Source organism: Acromyrmex echinatior, chromosome 14 (assembly GCF_024713525.1).
Source record: "Acromyrmex echinatior isolate Ae372 chromosome 14, ASM2471352v2, whole genome shotgun sequence".
Taxonomy (NCBI): domain Eukaryota; kingdom Metazoa; phylum Arthropoda; class Insecta; order Hymenoptera; family Formicidae; genus Acromyrmex; species Acromyrmex echinatior.
The window spans coordinates 6,900,949-6,926,450 of record NC_141865.1 but is presented as its reverse complement, the minus strand read 5'-3'; the positions used below and the strand labels follow the sequence as shown (position 1 = coordinate 6,926,450).

At 34.7% G+C, this 25,502-nt stretch overlaps 2 protein-coding genes across 10 annotated transcripts in view; both read right to left on the bottom strand.

Annotated features, from left to right (window-relative positions):
• The window catches only part of LOC105150512 (serine/threonine-protein phosphatase 2B catalytic subunit 2), a 166,470-nt gene that overhangs the window by 89,545 nt on the left and 51,423 nt on the right, over positions 1 to 25,502 (bottom strand). For 3 of the 7 annotated variants that reach the window (XM_087413136.1, XM_087413137.1, XM_087413138.1), the window contains exons 1-2: positions 19,168 to 19,849; positions 17,163 to 17,366 (exon numbers count right to left, since the gene is read on the bottom strand). In XM_087413136.1, the coding sequence (XP_087269262.1) occupies positions 17,163 to 17,366; positions 19,168 to 19,720 (757 nt within the window). In that variant the 5' untranslated portion in view covers positions 19,721 to 19,849. Of the gene's footprint in view, positions 1 to 17,162; positions 17,367 to 19,167; positions 19,852 to 25,502 lie in introns of those variants that run through there. The other 4 variants (XM_087413134.1, XM_087413135.1, XM_087413139.1 and 1 more) reach the window with 3 other exon arrangements.
• LOC105150494 (hypothetical protein) lies at positions 20,073 to 25,244 on the bottom strand. Of its 3 annotated transcripts, XM_011063622.2 has the most exons (4): positions 23,015 to 24,921; positions 22,706 to 22,932; positions 22,370 to 22,447; positions 20,656 to 22,300 (listed from the first exon to the last, which is right to left on the bottom strand). In XM_011063622.2, exons 2-4 carry the CDS (start codon positions 22,868 to 22,870, stop codon positions 22,109 to 22,111), a joined length of 435 nt encoding a protein of 144 aa, XP_011061924.1. In that variant the 5' UTR covers positions 22,871 to 22,932; positions 23,015 to 24,921; the 3' UTR covers positions 20,656 to 22,108. The 3 variants fall into 3 exon arrangements, with proteins under 3 accessions (XP_087269268.1, XP_011061924.1, XP_011061923.1); XM_087413142.1 differs by having other exon boundaries at positions 20,073 to 22,250; positions 22,370 to 22,932; positions 23,015 to 25,244; XM_011063621.2 differs by having other exon boundaries at positions 20,685 to 22,300; positions 22,370 to 22,932; positions 23,015 to 25,203.

Sequence of the window (25,502 nt, the reverse complement as noted above, 5' to 3'; positions counted from 1 at the left end):
ATTCTCATCTCCTGGTTAGCAAAGGGGAGCATAATGATCTTCTGTCGCCATGTGGCCTCGCCCGATGATGAATACGCGTTTTCTCATTTTTAATGGATCCGTGGAGGTGACCTCGTCACGATTATACGCCAGCCAGAGCGAACTACTTCTTATTTCAAAGGGAGCGATCGTGCGTGCACGAATGAAACTCATTCTTGCTCTCGAGGGAGAAAGAGTCTCACCCCCGACCGATATGTCCTCGTATCACGTTTCAACACGAAACAAATCCTTCTCAAGTATTCTCGGTAACCACCCAACGGCTTAATTAGCGTGACAGAATTAATTAAATCAAAGATATATCTTTGATAACGCAAAATTTAATGCTTCGCGTGTCCCATTTCTAAATAGGACAATCGAGGATATTAAAAAAAAAAAATACTTTGGATTTTAAATATAATTTCGGTTGGAGATATCTTTTAAAAATCATTCAGATTCGAGATAAAATCCGACCGGCTCTGTGTGTTTAACGGACACCGGGCGAGATAAATCGGTGCTTCGGCGCGATGTGTAACTTTACTTGCCTCAAATACTACACCTCGTTACATCGCGCTATCGTCGTTCCCGTTGTACACGTTTCTCGAAGATTGTATTGCATGTTGAAACAGGCGGTCGTAGTAACGAGACTCAGTCCCGCCGCCTGTTAGTCGGCCTCCCGACCGACCTAACGAATCGCTCGTGCAATTTATTTGCGACGTACACGAAAAGAAATTCGCCGGATTACCGTTTCCCGGCCGCCGAGATCCATGAGATCGCGCGTCGGAATTTTATTTGCGTCGTACGTCGCTCGGTATGTAGATTAAGCGACGTTTCCCGGAATATCTGCACACAAGCGATATAGAGACCGTTAATTCGCTGCACGTAATACAGCGACAGGGCCGACCTTAAAGTTTGCAGTCTTGATATGTAACAATATAACAAAATTGTTCATTAATTATGCATGGAAAGAACAATTCTACTAAAATATCTAAAAATTTAGGTAGACAGATCTGAAAATAATTTTATTGACCCATCAAAGTAATTATATAGAAAATTTAAGAATAATCTCTACACTGAAAAAAAAACTAAATTTTAATAAATATTTGAAGAGTTCTAAAAATAAATATTTATTAACTGTAAACATATTTGTTTGATACAAAAACCATTAATTTGATTTAACTATCGTTTTTTATTGAGCAAATGTTTAGTTAGTATTATTAAAAAAAATATGTATAAGATTTAGTAAATTTTTTTAGTGTAAAAGATACAATGTTTCTAGAATGTTATATGTATATTAAAAAGAGTAAATAATATTTATATATTCTAAAAATATTGTGTGCTTATAGAGATGAGCAATGCTGCAAAAAATTTTGACAATTCTGACAATTAGTTCAAGCGTCCTCCATTTTATTTAGGTGGTTCAACAAAATTATTTTCAGATCTGTATCTAATTAAATTTTTAGATATTTTAGCAAAACCATTTTTTTCATGTAATTCAACAATTCTGCGAGTTTCCTTCCTGAATTCTCCGATCGGTAGATTACTTCTCGCGAATTAAGATACCGATCAGAAATATAACATTTCAAGAAAATGGATTGAAAACGAAATATTCTCCTTCTATCTCTTCACCCTCCATCATCAACGATTTTCTTTTTTTCTCTTACGATCGTATCTTTTTCTCGTAAGTACGAGGCTTAACTGTGACAGGCACAAGATTGAAACCTCGATAAAAATTAAAGACAAAATAATTCTTCATAGACTCCCGGTATTCGCGAATGAGGGAAATCGACCCTCGAATACGAAGGCGTTTCTTCGTGATTCGTGCTTTCTTTTTCCCTGACACCCGTTACGGGCCCTTATCTCTGGCAGCCGTATCTACGAAGGAGTACATGCACCCTCGCGTGTCACGTTCGTGGGATATAATGCGAGCCCGCCCTCGACAGAGTTGCCCCGGGGAAGAAAAAAAAGCAGAGAAAAGAATAAGCTGTTCTACGAGCACTTCAAAGTCCTACCCTCGGTGCGGGTTTGATAAAATAAAATTCATATGCAAAAGGGGGAAAAAAATAAATTCCAATATGGCGTATATTTTATTGGAATAAAAGCTTCATTCGTTGTTATTTGAAATAATACTTGTTACGATTCTTCCTTCCGCTCGAAGGTACCCAAAATCACAAAATAATGAATACCTCTTTGAATGGAAAGTGTTCCGTTCGTGACGTTCGATTAACCGCATTAATTTCTCCTCAGGAAGAAACGATGGGAACGGCCGGTTCGCGTATAAATTCATCGCCGTCGCCTTCTGACCGACCACGATCGATGGAAACTTTGAGGGGCACGATAATAAAAAAAAAAAGTCAAGCTTCGCTTCGAAATAGATTTCAATTTACGGGCCGGGCTTGACTTGAGGGCGCGGTAAATCCCGCGCTACTTTACCCAACTTCCTCGTTAACTTTATCGGCCCTGACTGGAATCGGCAGCCTTGAACCCGCGAGTTGTAGCACCGTCATCTTATAATAACCCCGGCACGCACGTAGAGTCGAGACACACTTGCTCTACATTCCAACATAACTATACCCTTATTCAGAGGTGGAGGGAAAGGGATCCGACTGGGCTTCGCACGACTTTCGTGCAACTGTCGTTCACACTACAACGAAACGTCTGCGCTCTCTCCCCCCCCCTCTCTCTCTCTTTCTTTGTTTCAAGGCGCAATACCATGTCACTCACGTCGCGTAATCACTCGAGTCGCATAAACTTTCGAGGAGAAACACACGACAATCGTAAGGTAGGTAAAACACCAGAAAGCACGGATGAAAAACAAAATGGTTTCCTAACTGTGCCTTCGCTATATCAAATATTGATATCAAGCCGAATGACATTGAGCGAGAGAATTATGGAGATTTATTTTTAATTACGATTATGATATAATGAATGCCTTCAGGGCGTATGAATGAAACCAATTCGTTTTTTTTATTTCACAGAAAAATTAAATTAATATGTTCAACTAGAGTCTGCAATATTCCGAGGGATTATTTAATTCTTGTTATTTTATTTCCCCCTTTTCCTTTCATGTTATTTTATACGTTATATTACATAATCCAAGAAGCAAAAATTGTAAGGATTCCCCATCGCAGAATGAGATTAACTTTCCGCCAGCAACATGAATTTTAATTCTTCCATCAGCAATAGAAATCTTTGAAAAACACACAGAGTAAAATTTGTTATTAATTAATAGAAATAATATCATATTTTAGGTCGAAGCAGATCTTAGTGCCTAATAATACTAAATAGAAATTTTTTCAAATATATTATTTTAATAAATGTATTAAATTTTGGTATATATTTGTTAAAACTTCAACAAGTTTTTATCATCATAGAAATCGGATTTTATTTTATTTTTTTTTTTACAGATTTATAATTATCTATCAAAATATCGATGATATTCAAAGATTCCAGATATCGGTGAAGACTTAAGATCTTAAAAACTGGTAATACATTAATTATACATGCCTGATAAACTTTTGTAATCTTCTCTGTTTGGAAAAATCGGTCAATATCTTCGAAAAATGTAAAAAGGGAAGAAACGTTGTGGTTTTCTTTGTCTTCTAAATGCTTCAGAGTAAAAGAATGAAAGTAGAAGGGCGATGAAAAATAAGGAAAGGGTGATATCACGTACTGGCAGTTAATAAAACACGAACACGGAAGCAACGGTTCTCCCAATCGTACTTGTTGGTTGTGAAAGTTGCGCGATGCATCGCCGGATGTCGTTTGCCAAATCTCGGAATCGCGTCTGCAGGCTCTTCGAACGGCCTTGACCTCGCACAAGGCGCAAGGTCCAAGGATACATCCGGTGAAGGTAAGCTCAACCTCGAAAAAGAGTCACGAACTGCGTTATTGAAACCCACCCAGATAGTATCTGCGAATGGATTATCGCATAATCGGTTATTCTTAATTATGGTCTGCATGAGCGATATATCAGCATGTAAGATGCCATCGCCTGCCTGTCTACATATTTTTATTCGAGTATAGGCACTTGGCAACTCTGCACACAGAGTGTTCCTCGCTGAGTGCACTTCTGTCGAACACCGCAGATTTTTTGGCGAAGAACGTTTATCGCAATTTTTCAATCTTTAACATTAGAATAAGATGGAACAATTTCCAATAGAGTACAATTTTAAACAAAAGATTTGAATCCAATTTTTGAGGTTCAAATTTGAGTTTTTCTTATTTGGTGGTTCCTTAATATCCTCCATACAATGAGATCAAGGTTCAGATCTTATTTCGTTTAGATTTGTAGCATGTTTGAAATTGTATTACTTTACTCTATATATTTCCATTAAATCTTTAAATTACAAAAACTAAAATCTATTTAAAATTAATAACGTAATATGATTTATAACAATATTTTTGCTTTATTTTTCTTTTAAAACTTAGTTCTTTAAAGTTATTCTTCAGTTTAATCACTTGTTCACTCCAAAGCTGTATAAAGAAAAAAATGATCTCAAAATTGAATAACTAACTCAAATAATCCACAATTTAAAAGTAAGTAGCGAGAAAGATTCTGTATATCTAGCGAAAGAAATAAAAAATAAAATGTAGACGGAATTATATTTCGTGACTTGACGATTTAATAACCGCGCGTTTCACATACATTTATATATATATATATATATATATATATATATATATATGTGTATGTATGTATGTATATATTGTTATACGTCACTACTGCACGGTACATTTTATTGTACGGCCATTAAATGTTAATGACAAACGACGAATAGTCCGGTTATGTGCAGCAAAACGTACAACGACGAACCCGATCTATGAGAGACATTTACTGTGTTATAACCCGGTTCTCCCGCGGTCTGCAGCATTTACTGGGCCACTTTGAAAATTCATTAAGTATACCCAGGCACCGTGTTTATGCTCGATCTTCTTTTTGCCAACGTTGACGCATTTTAAGTGTGCCGTTGCGAACGAAAAACATCTATTATGTCAAACTCTTCGAGAGTCACCATCATAGTCGTTGAATAAAGGACAGTATAAAATATATATATATACTGCAAATTAATTTGAAAAAATTTCATAAAATTTTATTCTTAAACAGAGATAATAGAAAATAGAAAACGATCTTTCCACGTATTAGGATAGACATCATTTTTATAGCAAATTCTTGCGACGCCAATTTTGTCGACTACAGGCTTACTCTTTTACGATCACGAGCAGTAATTTCGGAAAATAGTCCGCGGTTTAAAGCGTTTGGAGCTCGCAGAACCCTTCGCTTTGAAAGACATAGTCAAACCAGTCGACCTAGTTTTGCAGTGCTGCATCTTAGTGCATTCCAGCGTCTTCTGTGCTACTTCTTTCTCGTGTCTATGCCGAGTTTGCGGCTCTGTTTATACGTGAACGATTACTATCGCTTTATAGCCCTGAAGAGAGAAGAGGTAGAATGCGGCGTAACCATAAAGCTTACGCGGAATTTATCAAATTGATGTACCTCATCTTCCTCTCTCTATCTCTTTTATGTATTGTTAAGTAACAATGTTCTTATTATTTTATCCTAACTCTCAGTCTGTAATATTCTTTTTGGCACAAGCAAAATTCGAAAAATGAAATTTTAAAAATATTTTCACCCAGAGAAAGGTTTCTTCGATTTAAAAAAATGTTTCTTTGCTATACGGTTAAAGAGAAAATTTCTTTGATTTGAACACTATTTTTTGAAATCAAATGAAAAAATTTATTCAATTTAAAGAAATTATGTTCAAATCAAAGAAATGTTTTCTTTGATTGTATAGCAAAGAAACATTTCTTTAAATCGAAGAAACCTTCCTCTGGGTGTTGTTGATAGTGGAGTCTTATATGTAACAGAGATGTTGGAAAGAAATCATGAATTTTTTCATTTTTTGAAGTCTAGGCCAGTAAAGAACTTGAACTGGAAAAGACCCAGATTGCAGACGAAGGAAGTAAAAATATGATTGCAGACAGAGGATTAAAATATAAGCAAGTATATATAATAAAAAAAAAAAATAAAATTGCACGTTTATATCTTCAATTACTTTGCGGGTAACATCGACAATTCGTTTCCGTATTTTCCATGGACGTCTCTCTATAACCATTAATTTGCTTTTTCGCGAATAATATTCTCTATAATCGTTAATCCGACTACATTTGATCGTGTCTGTTTGCCAATCTCGAGCTATTTATATATAAAACGGAGCCCTCTCGATCAGCTTTCGCTCGCTAATTGGAGAATCGTGGACAACATGATCCATTGCCGATGGTTATAAAATGACTTCCTCTTTTCGATATCTTGGACAGTAACGATATCGGCGATTTCCGAGTGCGCTTACGTTTGCAGATAGTGGATAGCTTTGACGATCCCCACCTTCGTCTGTGAGAGCATGGTGATGCACAAAAGTACAAATTGTTATCTCTCGGATAATGCGTCCGGCCGGAGTTTCAATTGTAGGAAAGGCGACCGTTAAAGCGCGCCTCATTTAATTCATTCTTTTGTCTCCGCTCGACTGACACGCGCGTTAAGCTCGTAATTGGCGCGAGGATAAAGCCGAATATTCCCCCGATCGAGCAAATTGGTTCCGCGGATTAAATAAATAATTAAGGCTGCTATATCCCCCGCCAATATCCATTAACTGAAAATATGGATAATTATCGATAAAATTTGAAATTACAGATACAATGAGCGACAATATTTTCCTAATGAGAGAATATGCCTTCATATTCGATAAATTGTACAGGTAATGATACAAGCATTCCACATTAAAGCTCAAAATTAATTCAAATGATGTGCGAATTCTTCGTGTATTATGTAACATTTTTCTTTAGAAAATATGTAACAAAATCGTACCCGTAACAATTGCATTACAAAGATCGTACATATCGAGAGACGCGAATATCGATTTAAGTCTGATCCGCATCTGTTGTCATATAAAAGTTCACACGTGCCAGTGTATCTCTGTCTACAGTCAAGGATCAAATATCGTACTTTTAAATCCACGTGGAGAAAGAAATGTTAAACCTGGCATCCGTCGATGGCTTTGCCCTCCTTTCACGACCCTATCTCGATATCGATTGCATCTTCTCGAGAATTCTGTGTCTCGGAGGATGGCTCTTTTACACATCGTTTCGCGTATCGCGTATCATGCAAACGGAATTTGTATTCGAATCAGTATCGACTTGAAAGAGCAATTCTGCGCCATCTGTCCACTTCCGCCGATTTCCTTTCTGTATTTCAAGAGAATATCTCGTTTAAATTATAGATAATTATTGAATTATCCGACTCGATTGCAAGCAAAGTTGCTTCAGTATGCGATCTGCCCAATCCAGGAGGATATTTTGTCTTTCCCGTCACGTATATAACACACAAGCGCGATATACATAATAATTTTAATTTTGCAATTATATTATTAACAATTTATTTTTATTTTTTACATTCTCAATTTTTATATCAAAATTTCAAAAAATTTCCATAATACTGCGCCTTTTATTCTATTCTGCGAGATCGATTTTATTGATGGTGTCTTCAAAACCCCAAATTGTCGGCAAGAAGTTTTTATATATGTGTACGTATTATCCTATTCTATGAGATTAACATTTTATATATATATTTAAAAATTTATATATATATATATATATATACACACATAATATAGATAGTATATTTTCATAAAACAATAAAACAATAAAAGCGTAGCATTACGAGATCTGTCTTTTTTGTCATTTTAATATTTTTAATATATACACATATATACATATACACACATATATATAATTTTGTGTAAATTTAAGTTGCTTCGTCAAAAACATGGGATTTTTAAGACTTTATCGATATTTTGGAAAACGAATTTTGATAACGAATTTTGGTAAACAATTTAAATCTGTAAAAAAATAAATAAAATACAATCCGGCTTCTATGATGGTAAAAATTTGTTGCTGAAGCTTTGATAATTATAGCAGAATTTTTTCAGATTGTTATATAATCCGGAACAATAAATATATGAAAAACATGATTTTGTTAAAATATTAAAAAATTCAGGTAGATACGGGTTTGAAAATATAATAATTTTGTTAGACCATCAAAATAATTATATTAAACAATAAGATAGGAAAATTATATTAAATGTTCAACAAGAAGTCAAAACGTGTTAAACGATTAAACTTAAAAACAATACAATAAAATAAGTATGTATTGTATTGTTTTGTTTTTATTCTATGATAATCTATTAAAATATAAATATCTCGCTACTAACATCTTGCACTCCTGTATGCCTTTTCAATCACATTGTTTTAAATGTTCAAGCTGGTTGTTAGAATGTCTAAATTTTTTGAAGCATTGTCATCATGCTTGAGCGTAATATAATTACTTTAATATATCAACAAAATTATTTTCAGATCTGTATCTACCTAAATTTTTAGGTATTTCAGCAAAATCGTTTTTTCCATGTATGCAGTGTTTCTCGAAGACTCCTTTTGCTGACAAAAGAGTTAAAATTTTACATTGTCGGCGGAGGATTACAATATAGAAAAAAATTGTGCAAAATACTATCTTTACATTCGATAAATTTCGCACCACGCTGCGGCAATATGTAGAACAAGTTTAACACGATGTACTTGATAATGCAGATATCAACGCGCGCGAGTGCAGGTATCAACTACAAGACACTATGTATGCATTAAAACATCAACTATTAAGGGCGCCGCTTCCGCAAGAGCTTCGGTTACGCGTTAAGGGAGAAAATTGGGGGAAACTTCCTGTCGGTCTGACAGGCGCCACCGATCGAAGATACAAGCTTCGTCTCGTTACCATTTAATAAGATAATTAACGACTCCGTGCGACGAACGAGAACATTCGTGCGTGATGTTTTGTCGTCATCGCGTCGCCGTAATGTATTAAAAGCCCACATGTTATGCACGTACATACACAAATATGCATCCACACAGTCTCTCTCTCTCTCTCTCTCTCTCGCTCTCTCTCTCAATTAATGCTCCAAAAGTTGTTCTGCAACTTTGCATCCTCCACGTTCCACCGGGAGTTTTCAGAATAATATACCATATGCGACGCTACCGTCCTGGAGTCTTTTGCGACCGCACTTTGACCGCTTTGCGCTGCGATCCAACGCAGACGAGTCGTCTAACTCAGTCGGCGCGACTGTTGCGTAAACTTGCGACCGCGACAGAGAGTCGAGAACCATCGTCGCTTGCTATAATGGTCCTCCGGCAAATCCTCTCATCCTGAGGACGAACGCATTATTGAAACGTCAAACCACGAAGCTTTTATCCAACCGTCACAGGCTTTCTCACCCTTCGTATTAACTCGAAGTATTATCGTCCGGCGCAAAAAGAACGCGACGATAGAGCCCCGTCAGCGAGTAAAAGCTGCTCGATTTTTCGCCCCCGCAAACGTCTGCCACGCCCGTTCCGTTCCGTTCCGTGTAAGGATGTAATCAACGTGTAAGCAATTATTCTCGGGGGTTCCGTGCGTCCGTACGTTTAGACCGAATTTAATGGTCCGCGAACGCGTGCGCGGGCATTTTTGTGAAGGAATTCCATTTCCACTTAGAAACTCGGTGGTAGTCCCGACTAAAATATTTATGATACTGCGAATGTCACGATATTTGGCAAAACTGTTTCCATCGTGGTTTAAATTTATGACTGCGGCTTCTATTCTCCATACTCTTACTAAAAGTGTCGATGTTACATTGTCATTACAGGTTTTATATATGTATAATGGAAAAATTATGCGATAGTATAAACGATATACCAGCACTGTCATTAAAGTCTGGTTTTTCATTCTCTGATTAAATTGTGATTAGTCTGATAATAATGTAAAACTTATTTTTCCAGCTATAATTAATCCAAATTGATTTTGTAATGAGATAACTTTTAAAGTTATTACACACAAAAAAATATCATTCTGCTACTAAGTAAAGTGATTTATTTTTTTATTTATTTTTTTTCTTTTAAATAATGGTTATCTAATAATTAGCTAATGATTTACTAATGTTTTCTTGATAATAATTTTAAAATATGTTTATTACACATTTCAGAAAAAAAAAACCTATTATTATATACCGTAAATTTATCAAAAAAAGCGACTTTGTATAATAAACAGATTAAATATTTGTTTTAATTTAATAATCTTGATTAAAGTATTAAACTCACTAAAAGATTATATGAATACTGTAGAATATATTTTTAACAAATTTGATGCTTGCGAACTTATGAACTTATGATATACATTTGCAGATATATAAACTTGAAATATTTGAAACAATTATTTCGTATAGACAGTGTGTATTTTTCTGTGTGCAAAATCATTAGATTAATCACAGCTAGACAAACATAATTTTTATATTATCATTAATTTAGGCGAGGTTAAGTCTAAAAATCACAAGTTAACAAAAAATGAAAAATCAAGTCTATAGACTTTGATAAAAGGTCTAAAATTTTGCTAGATATAAATCTAAAAATAAATTGGATGGACCATAAAAATAATTTGTTGGACTATCAAAATAATTAATATGCTAAAAATAAAGCAACGCTGTAAAAGATTTTAATATTCTAGGGACAAATTTAAGTTTTCAACAAAATTATTTAACACACATAAATAAAAAATACCATTCAGTTCTTTCCAAGGCGGTTCTTCGTGTTTAATAATATTTCTTATGAATTTATATAATTTTTCAGTTCAAGCCAACTGTGTGTATGTAATAAAATTATTTTAATGATTCTGCAAAATTATTTTCAAATCTGTATTTAGCAAAATATTAAATCTTTCAGCAAAATCATTCTTTTCATGTAAGAGTTACAGAATGAAGACTCAAGTTTCGAGCATAAGTGATACAATTTCACTATATATATATATATAAACTTATTAAGCCTCATTATTAATTAGAGTAAAACAGAGGTGCGATTGTAATTAAAAACAACGCGTGATTGAAAGTAGATATTGAATATATATATATATATATATATATATATATATATATATATAAAATATTTATACGTCTCTGTTTCCATCCGGTTATCGACAAAGAGTTCAATATTTAGACGGACAACATCAATGTGGCAGCGCCGACAGACGATAAACATTTAATACTTTTTAGGATGCTTTATAGACGCCAAACAATATTGCCAATGTGTTCCGTCTCGTACTTGCCACTCCTCTTCTCCCCCGCGTCATTCGCACTTGTATGAATAATTTATGCTCCTACACACACCCGGTAGCAACCGAGTTCGGTCAACACACGACGCTCGCATAATCATGTTTCCGGCTCCATATCAATTTTGCTGCAACAAGGCAGGAAGACAATTAAGATAGCGCGTCGTTGGATATAACGACTATGTTCCCTTTCAAGTCTCGAGTGTCGCGATCTCGAGATCACGAAAAAATAAAAAAAAGAAGGAAAAATTTTACGCGAGAGTTAATTCCCTCGATGTCGATAAACTTTGACTCGGAATGTTCCATTTTTTTCTATAGATAACTGCGACCGATTTTAACAAAGTGAATTATATTGTTAAATTCATAATATATTATACCCAAGTTCTTTTGAATCATTCACGAAGAATGATTTTGCTAAAGTATCTAAAAATTTAGCTAGACACAGATGAAAATAATTTTGTTGGCGCATAAAAAAATTTATGTAAAACACTTGCTATATTGATAACAATGTAGCAAGAAGTTTTAATATTTTAATAACCAGTTTAAGCATTTTGCGTAATTATTTTGATAGTCCAAACAAAGTAACTTTTAGACTTGTATCTAGATAAATTTTTAGATAATTCAACAAAATTCACTGTTTCTGTTTCTCTTGTTTCTGTATATAAGTCGATACTCAATACACATTAATTCAATTAGAATTAAAATAATGGAGTTATGAACAATTTAATTAATAAAATGTGTTAACCAAAATTTATTATTTACTAAATAGATATGTTAATGTGAATCTGTTTACTCGTTTATTTTGAAACAAAACAATTCGGTCATAGAAAGTTAGTGATTAGTAGTTTTTTAACCACATATTTTATATTAAAAATAATACTTTTTCACATTTGAAAGTTAATAATAACATAATACTGTTTAATTTAAAAAATTAGTTTTAATATAATCTTTTCATATTTAAAAGTGTAGATTTCCGATTGAGTACAAATTTATAATCGTATCAAAGCAGCGATCAAATGATTCGGCAATGTTTGAGTTACCGAAATTAAATCTTTATTTAAGTGCTTCAAGCAAAATGATACTCGGACAATCTTGGTTGGGTCGCTTAGTGAACAAACAGAAAATCATTTTAAGCAAATTAAATTCAGTCTCGCTGCAAAAATGCACAGTGCAAGCATCTGAAATATCTCATCTGTTGTTCTCTTATCCACACGTCTTATGTCCGTTTTTATTAGTGGAGATTAAATTTAATCTCGATTCAATATACTCTTCAGCTTTTTCTAATCTTAGAACTAGAAAAAGATAAAGAGTTAGTTAAATCAATATCAAAGTTAAACTACCATTAATGAAAACGAGCATTAGATCCGGTTTTTCTGGTTAACTTAATCTGATGATAACGTAAAAATTATGTTTCCTAGCTACAGTTAATCAACTGACGGTTTTGTAATAAGTAGATAACTTTTAAAGTAACCACAATAAAATTGCCAGTATAGTGATTAATCATAGCTTAAAGAGACACAATATTGTTACATAATCGTTATAGGTTTAATGAGGTTAAGTTTAAATCGTAAGTTTTATTCAGATAATAAAAAATTGAGTCATCAATAAATATACAGAAGATTAAATAGTAAAAAACTCGTGTTTATTATCATTTTTACTAATATTTAATATTAAATATGGAACTACGTTCAATAAAATGAGCAAGTTATGTTTAAACATAAATCGCGTTAAAAGAAAGCTATTTTAGATTGCATTTTTTTTTTCATCGCAAAGTAACATTTCTTTCCTTAACGATCAGCATTAACTTTCAGGATCAACGATAACCTTCCGATCGCTACTTCTTTTATTTCGAAGCACAAAACGCGAACGCGAAGACAGTAAAGCTTTACGAGCGCGCGTAACGAAAGAACTCATTTCTGGAAGAAAAAATTTGCAGAAGTAAAAAAAAAGGCGAAAGAATATTAATGCAATGTCGAAGCGATTATCGTGCTTCTAGCCGGCTTATAACGTTAGCGAGAAAGAAAGAAAAAAGAGCGAAGTCGGACATGAGCTAAAACGAGTCACTTCGCTCTATCGACGTTGAAATAGCTGTTCTTTCATGGCGCAAAGAAACGCACTAATCGCCGACGGAGATTCCATTCGGCTAACATTCGAGCAACTCATTGTCATTAATTTGAATATCTGGGAAGTTCGTTTATGAAGGCCGTGGATCATCTGAAAAGAAATTCTTTATAAGAAATTTTAACACAACGCGGGTTAGCTCTAATCTCGGTTTATTATACGTACATGCTCCTACTTCTCTGTTATCATAAACGTAAAAAAAAGAAAACCTTTTAATCCTAAGTCTGTAAGATGTTACTTTCATTGTTCAAGTCTAGAATGTGGTTATATTAATTTAGTTATTACTCATGCAAAAAGTGCGATCAGAGATTTGGTTTTAATCCTAAATTAGAAGCAATATATTTCATTTTTTTATTCCTGCACTAGAACTTTCTTTCTTGCTTTTGCCAAATGTCAAACCTATTTCATTTTAAGTTTCAAAAATATATACTAGTTCAAGTACAGAAAACGTACCTATAAATAAACAACATAAAATTTAAAAGCAACAATTTAACAAGACGATTAAATAGTTCTAAACATAAAACGTATTTGGGACGTTAATTAATTAATGTGTGAGAATATTACTATATGCTAAGATATTAATTTCAATTTTGATTCAGTTTAATAACAGTTAAAATTACTTCGAAAGATCCAAGTTTATTAATCAAAAACTGTAATTCAAATTACATAACTTAATTATTAAAATATGTATTTTTAATATATAATATAATACAACCCAAAAGTTATAAGCGGTAAATTGCCATTCGATTGACCTCGTTTTATGAACAACTTATTCGTGTGAAGATTTAGCTCAGTGATTGAGAACAATCGAGGTTTATATGTCGATCAAAGAAACGCGTCGCGAAGTCTTACGACAGAAAAGAAACCCGGTCGCTTCAAAGGAAGACTCCAACGTGAGAAAGAAGCCTCCTGTCCTTCTCCCAATTATCCAACCGCAATTTGATCTTCTTCACCATCAATGCGAGATGTTGCACTTAATAAAAATCATTAGATACGCCCATTAATTACGCAATCGCGAAGCAATTGAAAGTAAAACACGTCAGCTGAAATTAAAAAAAAAGTATAAGCTTCCTTATTCCAAGATTATAATACAATCTTAAGAACAGTCTTTTTAGTAACAAATAAATTTCAAAAATGTGATATCATTCTTTCATGCAAGAATCACATAAAAGAAATTCGCGTCAATCGAAATTCTAAAAAAGAATTATATCCTTCCGTTTCTTAAAATAGTAATACAAAAATTTTAAAAGCAGTCTGTTAGTAGCAAATAATTTCGGAAACATGCATATCAATCTTTCATGCGAGACACATGAAAGGAATTTATGTCAAACGGAATTCTAAAAAAGAAATATATGCTTCCATTTCTCAAGGTAATAATACAATAATTTTTAGAATAACACAAGAATTTTAAGAACATCTTTTGGTAAATAACTTCATATGCACATCAATTTTTCATGCGAGGCACGTGGTAACCGTTAATTAATTTTCCGATAGGTCAGCGCGCCTCGCGTTTCCTTTTCTCGTTCCGGATTAAAACTCCTCCGTTTTTTCCAGTATACGCGGCAGTTCATCAAGCGAACTAACGAAGCTCGAGGTAGGCGGAATTTCGCAGAACGTCGTCATCGACCGTACCTCTTCTCTCGACCAAATTCTCAAATTCATAAATTCCGAAATTATCGAGGAAATTCGAAGCGATTTGAGAATGCGTCTAACAGATATTGCCTCTCCCGACCCGTCACCGCTTTGTCGTAGATAATAGTCGATACCGGAAGCCGCTTTCCCGACTTGCTTTTAGCTCACGTATGTCACCCGAGTGTTAGAAGAGGGAGAAAAAGAAGAGTACGGATCCGACAGAGAGAAATTGCGGTACGCCAGGCGTCTGGTCGTCGAATGCGAATCCGCATCGCGGCCAGGACGCAGGGTGGTTGCAGGGTGGTTGCAGCTAGGATCGGGTAGAAGATGAATTACACCGCGGGAGGATGCATGAGACGCACGGACGACGGATATAGCGCGGCGGACACCGAAGGAGCGAAAAAGCATGCGAAACGAACGGAGAAGAGGGATGACCGATTTCGCCGGTCGCTTCGATCGACGTGAAATAAATTTAAGGCCAATTCGCTGACCATCGATTCCGATGCGACGAGCATATGCGCGAAAAATATGCTGCAGCAGCATGCGGCTGCCACGAACGAACTGGCGTGCACGCGACACATATTGATTTGATAGATGTTATCGAAGGCTGTATTTTTTCACCGCAGAAGAAATGTGTTCTCAAGTAAACGGAAGTAAGTAAATAAAAGCAGTAAGTAAAAGCCGTAGTAATACTTCTGTATCCGTAGTAATTAATTGTAATTTATGTTAATTATCTGTCTATTATCGAAGACATTCATAACGATCAGAGTCTTAAATTAAGCCGATACTTTGCAGCTCTCCGATTATCGTGACGTGATTTCAACATTCAATTATCCTGTCAATTAAAAACAAATTAGACGTCGTGGAAAATATTATTTTATGCGAAACTCTTCGCTCTCTCCATCTTTCGCTTTCTCACAGATCAAATATCTGTATTTTTCGACGTTTTAAAGGCAAACTTCGTAATAAACCAATGAAATTTTTCGAAAAGACGTAATGTGAAGTAAGTAATGCGAATATATATATATATATATATATATATATATATATATATATATATATAGCCCATTTAATCTCACTAATAAAAATTCTATTGCAGCCATGTGGAAAGTAATAACTGTCAATGATACGTGCGTAAAAGGATGACGAGCAGCAGAAGAGGCGTAGAAGGAAATAGGAACTGAATCGATTCGAAGTAGCCGTGGGATTTATTACGTTCTCCTATTCCGCACTTCCAGAACAATCAGCGGACACGCCATAAAGGAGGCCGTTGCGACGAACTTAATTCAAGGATAATTGATCAAGGAGCAGCGAGGATCGAGCGGGGAGAGGGAGAGGGGGGAGAGACCGAATTTTCGATTTCAATTAAGGCGTGAATATCTTATATCTAATTAATTAAGGCGGCCTTGACAGTCGAACATACATTGCCCAGAATCGCTAGGATCGTTCTCCCAGCGATCGTAAGTTTTGCCGACAGTTAGTTTGACCAAAGTCTAAAACTTAACTCTTAGTACACGATCTTCGAGTCCTTTATTACACGCTGGATCATTCGTGTCTGAATTAATTTTCATTATTAATTTTCACTTTTACAAGTACATAAAAAATTATTAAGTATTCTTATAGATATTTTTAACATCTTTAAAAAGTATTTGTAAGATTATCTATTAGCCCTCCATTGTAAAATTTTTGTTTATAAACCCATTGTTTACAATTTAGGTCTTCAGCATAAATTTTTCGAGAAATTTTTATATTATCCCGGAGTGTATAAAAATGTGAAAAATTCTTACAATGAGTTTTTATTATCATAGAAGTCAGATTGTATTTTACTTATTTTTTTACCAAATTGGAAAGAGTCTGGTTGCATTAATCGGAATTCTAATGATTAAAAATAGACACATTAAAATTTGCTTATTAAATTGCTCTATTTAATTCTAGTCGAGATAATCAGAATTCTGATTGATAAGATCAGACTCTTCTGATTCAACCATTTTCAATCCAAAACTTTTTTCTTTTTTTTTAAGAATTTACAATAAAAAAATTTATTGTGCTTTTAAAATCCAACATCGCCGACAGGGATTAAAAAAATATTTTAAAGGAAAACTACTATACTAGTATATACTAGTAACAGAAATGCACAGAAATGCACAGACAACACGAATGACCCAATTGTGCGTAGTTTAAATTGAGATTTAACAAAAGTTAGATTTTGACTCACCGGTGACCGGAGCCTCGATGTCTATCATAGTCTTCTCCGAGCGTAGAAGGGCGGCTCCATCGTTGATTATACGAAGAGCCGCAGCCTCGTCGATCCTACCTTCGAGGATAAAGTGTTGCTTGAGGACTTCCGGCCGCGGCGAACCTGTTCGTTCGTCGAAGACTTCTGCCACTGTCATTTTGTGCGACGGTGGAAACGGGACATCTGTTGACAAAACGAATGATTTACGGTGCAAAAAGTGTACGTAAAAACATATAAATATATAAAATATTTTGAAGCTATAATAATAATTTTTTTTTTAAATTATTAAATACACAGAGTGTCAGTAATCGAAAAATATTTTAGAGTACTTTTGTAAAGTACTTTTCTTCGCCGAGTAAGCCTTTGCATAAGAGCAGCAGATTATCTCCTGATCTTGCACGACAATGACATTAATTACAGTTGAGCCGCCCGCTGTAATCCCAAGTGACAATTAAATGTTCCTATTTACGAGATATGAGCGGCGCTACAAAGCGTTTCATAGAATAAATCAGCGTATATACACACGACGATTGTACCTAAATATTGATCAAACGACTTTATGCTCGAAACGAAGCGCTACATTCCCCACCTCGTAAAAATTAATGAGTATGTACATGAAGCTAAGACACATAATCTTGTTTTTCCTTTATGTTTCGTACCCACGCGGGTGTCCATGATTTACGACTTCGAGTCTTCTCGTGCTCGCTTTTAAATCGCGGTTGGCGTTCAAGAATTACGTAGCGGACCGCACATTTTCGTTTTCTCGCTGCATGATAGTGTAAAATATACTCTGGTGCATGCTCCATTTGCTTCAATTTGCATTCGCATTTTTGCGATGTTGCGGAAAAGCATGAGCGAAAGAAAGTTTTGAGATTTAGCGAGCGAGATGCGATAAAAATGTGCGTTTAATTTTCGAATAATTATACAAGATGTTTGCGTAACGCCAACGTTTACTACTCATTTACGACGTTCAAGACGATTACGTAACGTAAAATCATTAATCGCGCCTATCGCGCATACATAATGCGCGATTTATCTTTACTTAAGTGCTGTCGGGTAGACGAGGTAGCAGCTGAGAAAACAATAGATAGTGAAAAAAACCGAATTCCTTTCCGTTCATCGTGGACTGCCTTGCGGCGTGTAACGAGTTCAAAAGCAATTATAATACTTCTCGAGAAAGCTTTAATACTTTCGAGCAAAATACTTCGAGTAACGTCTTTAGTGTAATCCAGAATTTTTCAACCGGAGTACCGCAAAGGCTCTCGAACTGCGGTGTGACAATTTTAAAGAAGGCAAAGACAAGGGAAAATTTAGAAATAAGTAAAAAAAAAGCGAATAAGGTGCGAAGTAAAAAATATTTTAAAAAATTGTGAAAATTATACTGCATTTACTTTTATTATAATCAAAGCGATATTGCAATAAAATCACTTTTAAAGCGATAAAGTTAAAAACTTACAATTTTACTTTTTATTTTTTTAATATTGGCAGTATCTGATAAAAGATTTATGTTGAGCGTTGAAGCGTGTATACCTTGATATACTTTGACGTACATTGATAAATTGAATGATATACTTTGATAAATTTGGTTCGTTATTTAATGTGCCGGAATTGAAATGGGTTGAAAAACGCTGATATAACCAATTACTAACGTCGACTATAAATTACCATTTCGCCTCATCTTTTCTTTCTCTCTTCCTTTTGGCTGTTATTTTGAAAATATCTTGCCTTATCTATGTCACATGTTAAAACAACTATGTCAGCATAAGTAAAAATTAGATATTTCAATTCACATCGATCGATAACGATTTACGAAAGAATAGGTAACAGGTGGGCGACAACAAGGCACCACTGCGAACAATATCTCGCAATGTCGGCCAAGCCGATGCAAAAACGTACGGCACTCAAGGTTGAAATCGTTATTATTGTTACGCGGCACGCTACGATCATCGATCGAACATTTCCCACCAAGGTGAAATACGTTTACCTGGTCTGTGTCTTTCGAGTATTTGGGTCTGTCTTCTTGAAGTATCCATCGAAGGGCGTAACTTAAGAATGGGATTTTTCCATTCCATAATGGGATTTTTCCCTTGCACCGGTGAACTCGTTTTTATACCGCAGTGATGCTCCGTTTCTTTAGATTTTTTCGATCGTTGAGGCGATCGACACAGCGTTGACATGTTCATGAACTTTCTCGACCAATAACTCCCAAAGCAACCACCACTCTGCTGCTTGGCCATCATTTGCTCTATATAACATTGAGTCAACCTGGCGTTTCGATTGTATAAATCGTCAAACGTGTCCGTTTTCTTGCCGTCCTCAATGGCGCTCGGGTGATCGAACGACGTCGTCGGGTGATCTGCCAAGCGAGTCGATTCCGCATTCCCGGAATTACTAGCCTCCACTGCGGAATCGACGATCGCGTCCTCTCGGTCCGGACGGTCGCTTTGTTTCGTCCCTCGCGGCGGAAACTGATCGATCGAACTGTCGGACATCACCTTCGACGACGAACCGTCGTTGTCCGGGACGGTCGCTTCCATGGTCGAGTAATCGGATGTCAACTCGTCCTTCGTCTTGTCCCCCACTGAGATTTCGTGCAAGTTGCAGTCAACAATCCGCAGTTTCTCTGCATTCAGGTGTTTAGTGTGCGAAATTTGTGTTGTAATATTTATCACGCGCGTTCGTCTAAACGTTCGTCAGAAGAGCGGACGCGATTCTGATGAACGTAAAAAGTTCCCCTCCCCCCCCCCTTCCCCTTCTTTCCCCAAATAAGAAACGTCCGCGAAGATGTTACAAGAGATTTTTCACAGGCATTCAAAGAAGTTTTACGGTTCTTGATACATTGTTAAATATTAACGTTTCGTAAACATTACAGTTCACTTCATTAGATCGAGAAGTAGCCAGATTACTTCTTACTTTAATAAAATAAACTGCAATGTTCAAGTTGACATTCAATCCTCTACCGGCAATATGGAATTTTCCTCGTTAAGGATCTCCGAAAAGAGCAAATTTTTTTATTGTTCCGGATTACACGGAAAATTGAAAAAATTTTGATATACTTGTCCAACTTTAACATATTTTTACCATCATAGAAGAATTATGTTTTACTTACTTTTTTACAGATTTAAATTTACGGACCAGAATTTATAATCCAAATATCGACGATAACATTAAAGACCCCAGTTGCCGACGGAGGGTTAAATGCCCACGTTTCGTGAATATTGCAGTTCACTTCATCAGGACGAGAAGCAATCAGTATTACAGGTTACTTTTCGCTCTGATAAAGTGAAGTGCAATGTTCGTCAAACAATGGCACTTAACAATGTCTCAAAACACATTAATCCGTAAACCACGTAATTTCCTCAAAGAAAACCTGTGGAAGCCTCAACGGAGATATTACTTCACAGACGTTTCTTCTCTTGGAGTTTCACGTCCGCTTGAGTCGCCTTTGCGTCTACCTTTGTGGATGTTCAGATGAAGGCGCGTGGATATCTCGATGTGGACTAGTTGAGCATACCTATTTTCTCGATCAATGACTCATCGCATGATGAGCACGCTTCCTCATGCGTCGTGTTCTCATCGCACATCTTGAGTACAGGTGTAAAAGAATTATTCAGGGAACGGTCCATTTGCCTCCACTGTAGAAATCTCTCGAATCTTGGCGTAAAGTATAACGTCTTATCTACTTCCTACCGATCACTGTCGAGATCACTTGTCGGTGTCAGGGATGCGTTCGGCGATGAATTGGTAGCAAAAAAATACGATTCCAGGAGAAAAGTGTATATATATATTATCATGTGCACCGTGAGGTGTATGAATGAATATCTTGCTCTTTGTCATGGACATGTTGAAAACAGGGCGATCGCGAAACTTCTTGTCAAGCATACGATATATAGAAATCTTCTCGTATCGATAAAAATCGATTTTCGCGAGTAAAATGAGGATCCTCGGGCTGAAAGCTGAGCGATTCTCGTTGCGACATTGAAATCGCAGAAATCCACCTAATTGGACAACATAATCGATACAATCGATATAAGCGCTCGCTTGTACCAGGAGGTGGCGACATATCTTGAAGCTCCCGAAACGCGCCACAATATAAAACGTGATTATCTATTTTGTCAGTTGTCTTGTTAAACGAAAATCGATCGAACAAATTTCATATATCATTTATTTGCTACAATAATGACAGTAATTCAAAAAAGAAAATTTTCAAGAAAATTAATATTTTAAATTATCAAAATTTTGTAATATTAATTTTGAAATGCATTTTTTATGTAATAATTGATTGTAGAGGGGAAAGAAATAAAAGTATGTTTTAAAGTGTATTTTTTTAAGTTCTATTCTTTTTTATAACGATTTTTCAATTTTATGTCACTGTCTTAGCAAACGAGCGATATATTCTTTCGCAAAAAGATCAGTGATTAGCAAAACTTGAGACCTGAAACAAAATTGATAAGTACGGACAATAAGAGATAGGAAGAGATTTCATGTATTTACTTCTGGCATACATACAGTTTCTGATAGATTAAAAAATCTCTTATTTTTCATTTCTATTGCCTATACTTTCCAACTGTGCTTAACATTGGATCCAGAAATTTGAGAGGCTATTAATGCACTGCAAGTGAAATTTTTTTAAGACCAAATATGAAAAGATTAAATTATTATTAAAATTATTAAATTGAAAAAGTATTATTTAAATGTATAATTCAATAAACGTTTTATTTAAAATTATGTTAGCACAAAAAAGAATAATGTAACGGAATCCATAAATAACGCCGATATAAATAAAGTTATAAACGCACAATAAAAATTCCAAATAGATACATATAAAAATATGGATTATATACGTGTAAGCAGAATAAATATTAAATATTAAGAGTCATAATTGTACATTCATAAAAGTATAAAATAAAAAACAACGCAGTCCGCTATTGCCAGTCGCGATCATCTTCATGATTTTTTTCTCGAGTCTCTTCCACGAATTCCACAAGTTCACTAAAACCGCTATCTCTAGAATTGGTTCGTAATGGCATGATTCGTTGAAACACATTGTCCCTCATTCTTTGATTCCTGTTGGACGCCATTAGTAAGAAAGTCACCTCGGATACATAGATTTTCTCCTATACATATTTATTGTTTCGTTACCTGCTTTCTTTTTCAATTATAATATATCACGGCATCTATTTTACCTCGTAATTTGAAGGATCCTCTGATTCGTCATTCGAAAGCAGCTCGGTCATTTCTTGCGATTGCGGTTTCTGTGCATCCTGGAACAACGAGTACATGCGATCCTTCACTGTGCTGTATTTTTTACAAGTACTGACAAACGGCTTCGGACTCGAAAAGCATATATCCAAACATTCTTTTCCCATGATAGGAATTGTGACGTTTTCGTTACCACCGCAACAAAAATTAGACGAGAGAATGCGATTCTTCGATGTCAGCAAGTCGCTGGACGAGTCCTCAGACGTTATCAAGCTCGGAATGTTCATCATTCGCATGATCTTGTCAATCGCGGGACTTACGTTATTCCGATATTTCGGCAGTGTATAATTCATCTTCGAGACGCACGACGGAGTGGATGTTTGCGAGTCGTTATCTTGTTCACTTTTGTCTTTTTCGGACCTCATTTCAGCTTCGTTTTTAGATTCCAATAAATGATCAATCACTGAACGATAATTGTCACTCATTGCAAATGAGAAATCATAAAATGGAGAAACTTTTCAAAGATTCCAATTTAATCAAAGTAATCCTGATAAAACATGTGCTTTTCATTTATTACGTTCTAATTTTTTAATCATATAGAGAAAGTAAATAATATGTGCTTGCCTCACCTTAAATCGTAGATAAGAATCTGAACGTTAAAATTTTTCAAACTTGCTTTTCGTTTTATATGACTTAAATACATACAATGATAATTGAAATAGCTACAGCAGTACTGCCAAAGGGCAAACATGTATATCAACTATAAAGAACTTCTATTAACTAAATAAAGAAAATATAAATTCACTATTGCCATCTAGTTTAACTTACTTTCGAGAATGCTCGACCGCGATTGATCGATTCCCTAACTGATTCCTTAACATACACTTTTTCATTTTTATTCGTTCGGTTTTATTGCTTCATTAGACTGGAGGGCATGGAAAAATTGAAACAGTAAATCAAAAAAATTAAACTCGAGATAAAGATTGAAATCGAGAAAAATTCTGGATTATGATTGGACGAGTTGCTTATTTTATTTAAGTTTGCTGAGATATCTTATATTTCATATATTTAAAATAAAATAAAATATAAAATAAAACAACTGGCATCTTCATGTTTCACAAGCAGTATCGCAATAACATTAATATAAGGTGGAAATGCATAAGAAAAACGTATAGAAAAAGATTAACATAATTTAACATGATTAAGTATGTATTACACATTTTTACTATGTGTGTTAATATACTTTTATTGAATAATATTTTTATAGTTTACTTTATCTGTTATTCTTTTATTATTATTTTTTGTTATAATATTAAAATTGAAAAAATAAAAAATATCAAAATGTTCTTTGTCAAAATGTTTGAAATATTTAAAATGATTTATGCAAAGTTTCATTGCGATGTAGAAATTAATTGTTCTGTAAATAAACAAATAAATAAATTTTGTTTATTTTCATAACAACTAATCTATGCATCGCAATACAACTTTACATAAATCATTCTCAATATCTTATATACAAAAATTGAGATTAGTGTTATTATTTTATAACGTTTTGCAATTAGCATTCGCAAATACAACTGAAAATTAATTAAAAAAAATGTAAGAACTGCCAAACATTGAAGAGTCCAATGATATTTAAATTTGAATTCGAATTTTTTTATTTTAATGATTGTTTACTGTAACATCTAGCCTTTGATCATTTCCTAGTATTCATTCCCAGTATTCGCCAATGAGAAACTCAGTTCTTTCTCCCTATAAACACTCATCATACAGTTCTCGTGTGTGCATCCAGCAAAAACCGATGCGATGGTGCGATAGAAAACAAGTAATCCATCTCGGAAGTAACTCTACTTCCATCTATTGTATTTTCCCAATGTTGATGCATTATACTTACATTCGAATAACCTAATCACCTGGTCAATGTATAATACTAGTTTTAAAATCTACTATAAAAATAATGCTATTCTCTCAATACATATTCATCATATTGAATAATATTTTTCATTATCTATGTATAAGATAATAGTTTGTCGTTAAATTTAGATTCGAAGAGTCTTTTTATAAGATTCTCGAAGAATAAAGAGAAATAAGTAATTGCATTTCGATACTCATCTATTCAGATAGAATGCAAAGCGTTCCTTAACTTGTCTTAACGTTTCACCGCAGAGTTTATCGACTACGCGGTTATGCGAATAATCCAGCGGGATGTAAGCGGATACGAAGCGGCTAAGGAAGAAGTATAAATGCATTCCGAGATCGGAGGACAAAGCAAGAAACTCTCCTGTAGAAGAGGAGGGTAACCACTTTTTCGAGACCTTTGATCTCTCATATTGTCGGCATTACGCTCGAAATTAAGATCGGAAGAGCGATATATTCCCCGCGGTTTGAACACAACTAATTTGAATATTCAATCTAGGGAAAAGCTCGGGTAACCGATAGTTCCGAAAGTCGATACCTGGTAACTCGGTCGCCGCGAAAACTGGGGGAAACGTTCAATCAAGACTTATATCGACGTATATACGTATGTATAACAGACAATGCTTTTACGTCGCGTATCTGCGAGAGGATAGCGATCAACATGGGCGAAACATATAGACGTACGACCGCAAGGATATTAATTACGTGCACTAAATTACTCGAGTTCTCTCTCCTAAATAATGTCGCCACGAACTGCTTTAATATCGTATAACAACGCTGCACAGTATAGTGTCTTGATACTGGATATTAAAGTGCCAAATCTAATCGACTCCGGTACATTGCTTCATTGCACATGCGATCGCAACTATATCTGATCATGCAGTTGAAGTTTCATCTCTGAAGTTTCGTCTTTCGCTTCTAAAAGTTGGTGTATTCGTCACAATTATTACGTAAGTAACTATTCATATGTGAAACAATGCGCTAGGGTTGATTATAAGTAAAAATGTAATAATTATTTATATATTTAATTATTTATATATTTTCTATAAATATAAATACTAAAACTATGTACTTATAAATCAGTTGTACGACTAACATCATATTATTTAACAATAAATTATTTAACGATAAATATTCATAGTTTACTTATTATTTTTTTATTCTTATAATACTTTAACTCAAAATACGAAGAGAACAATT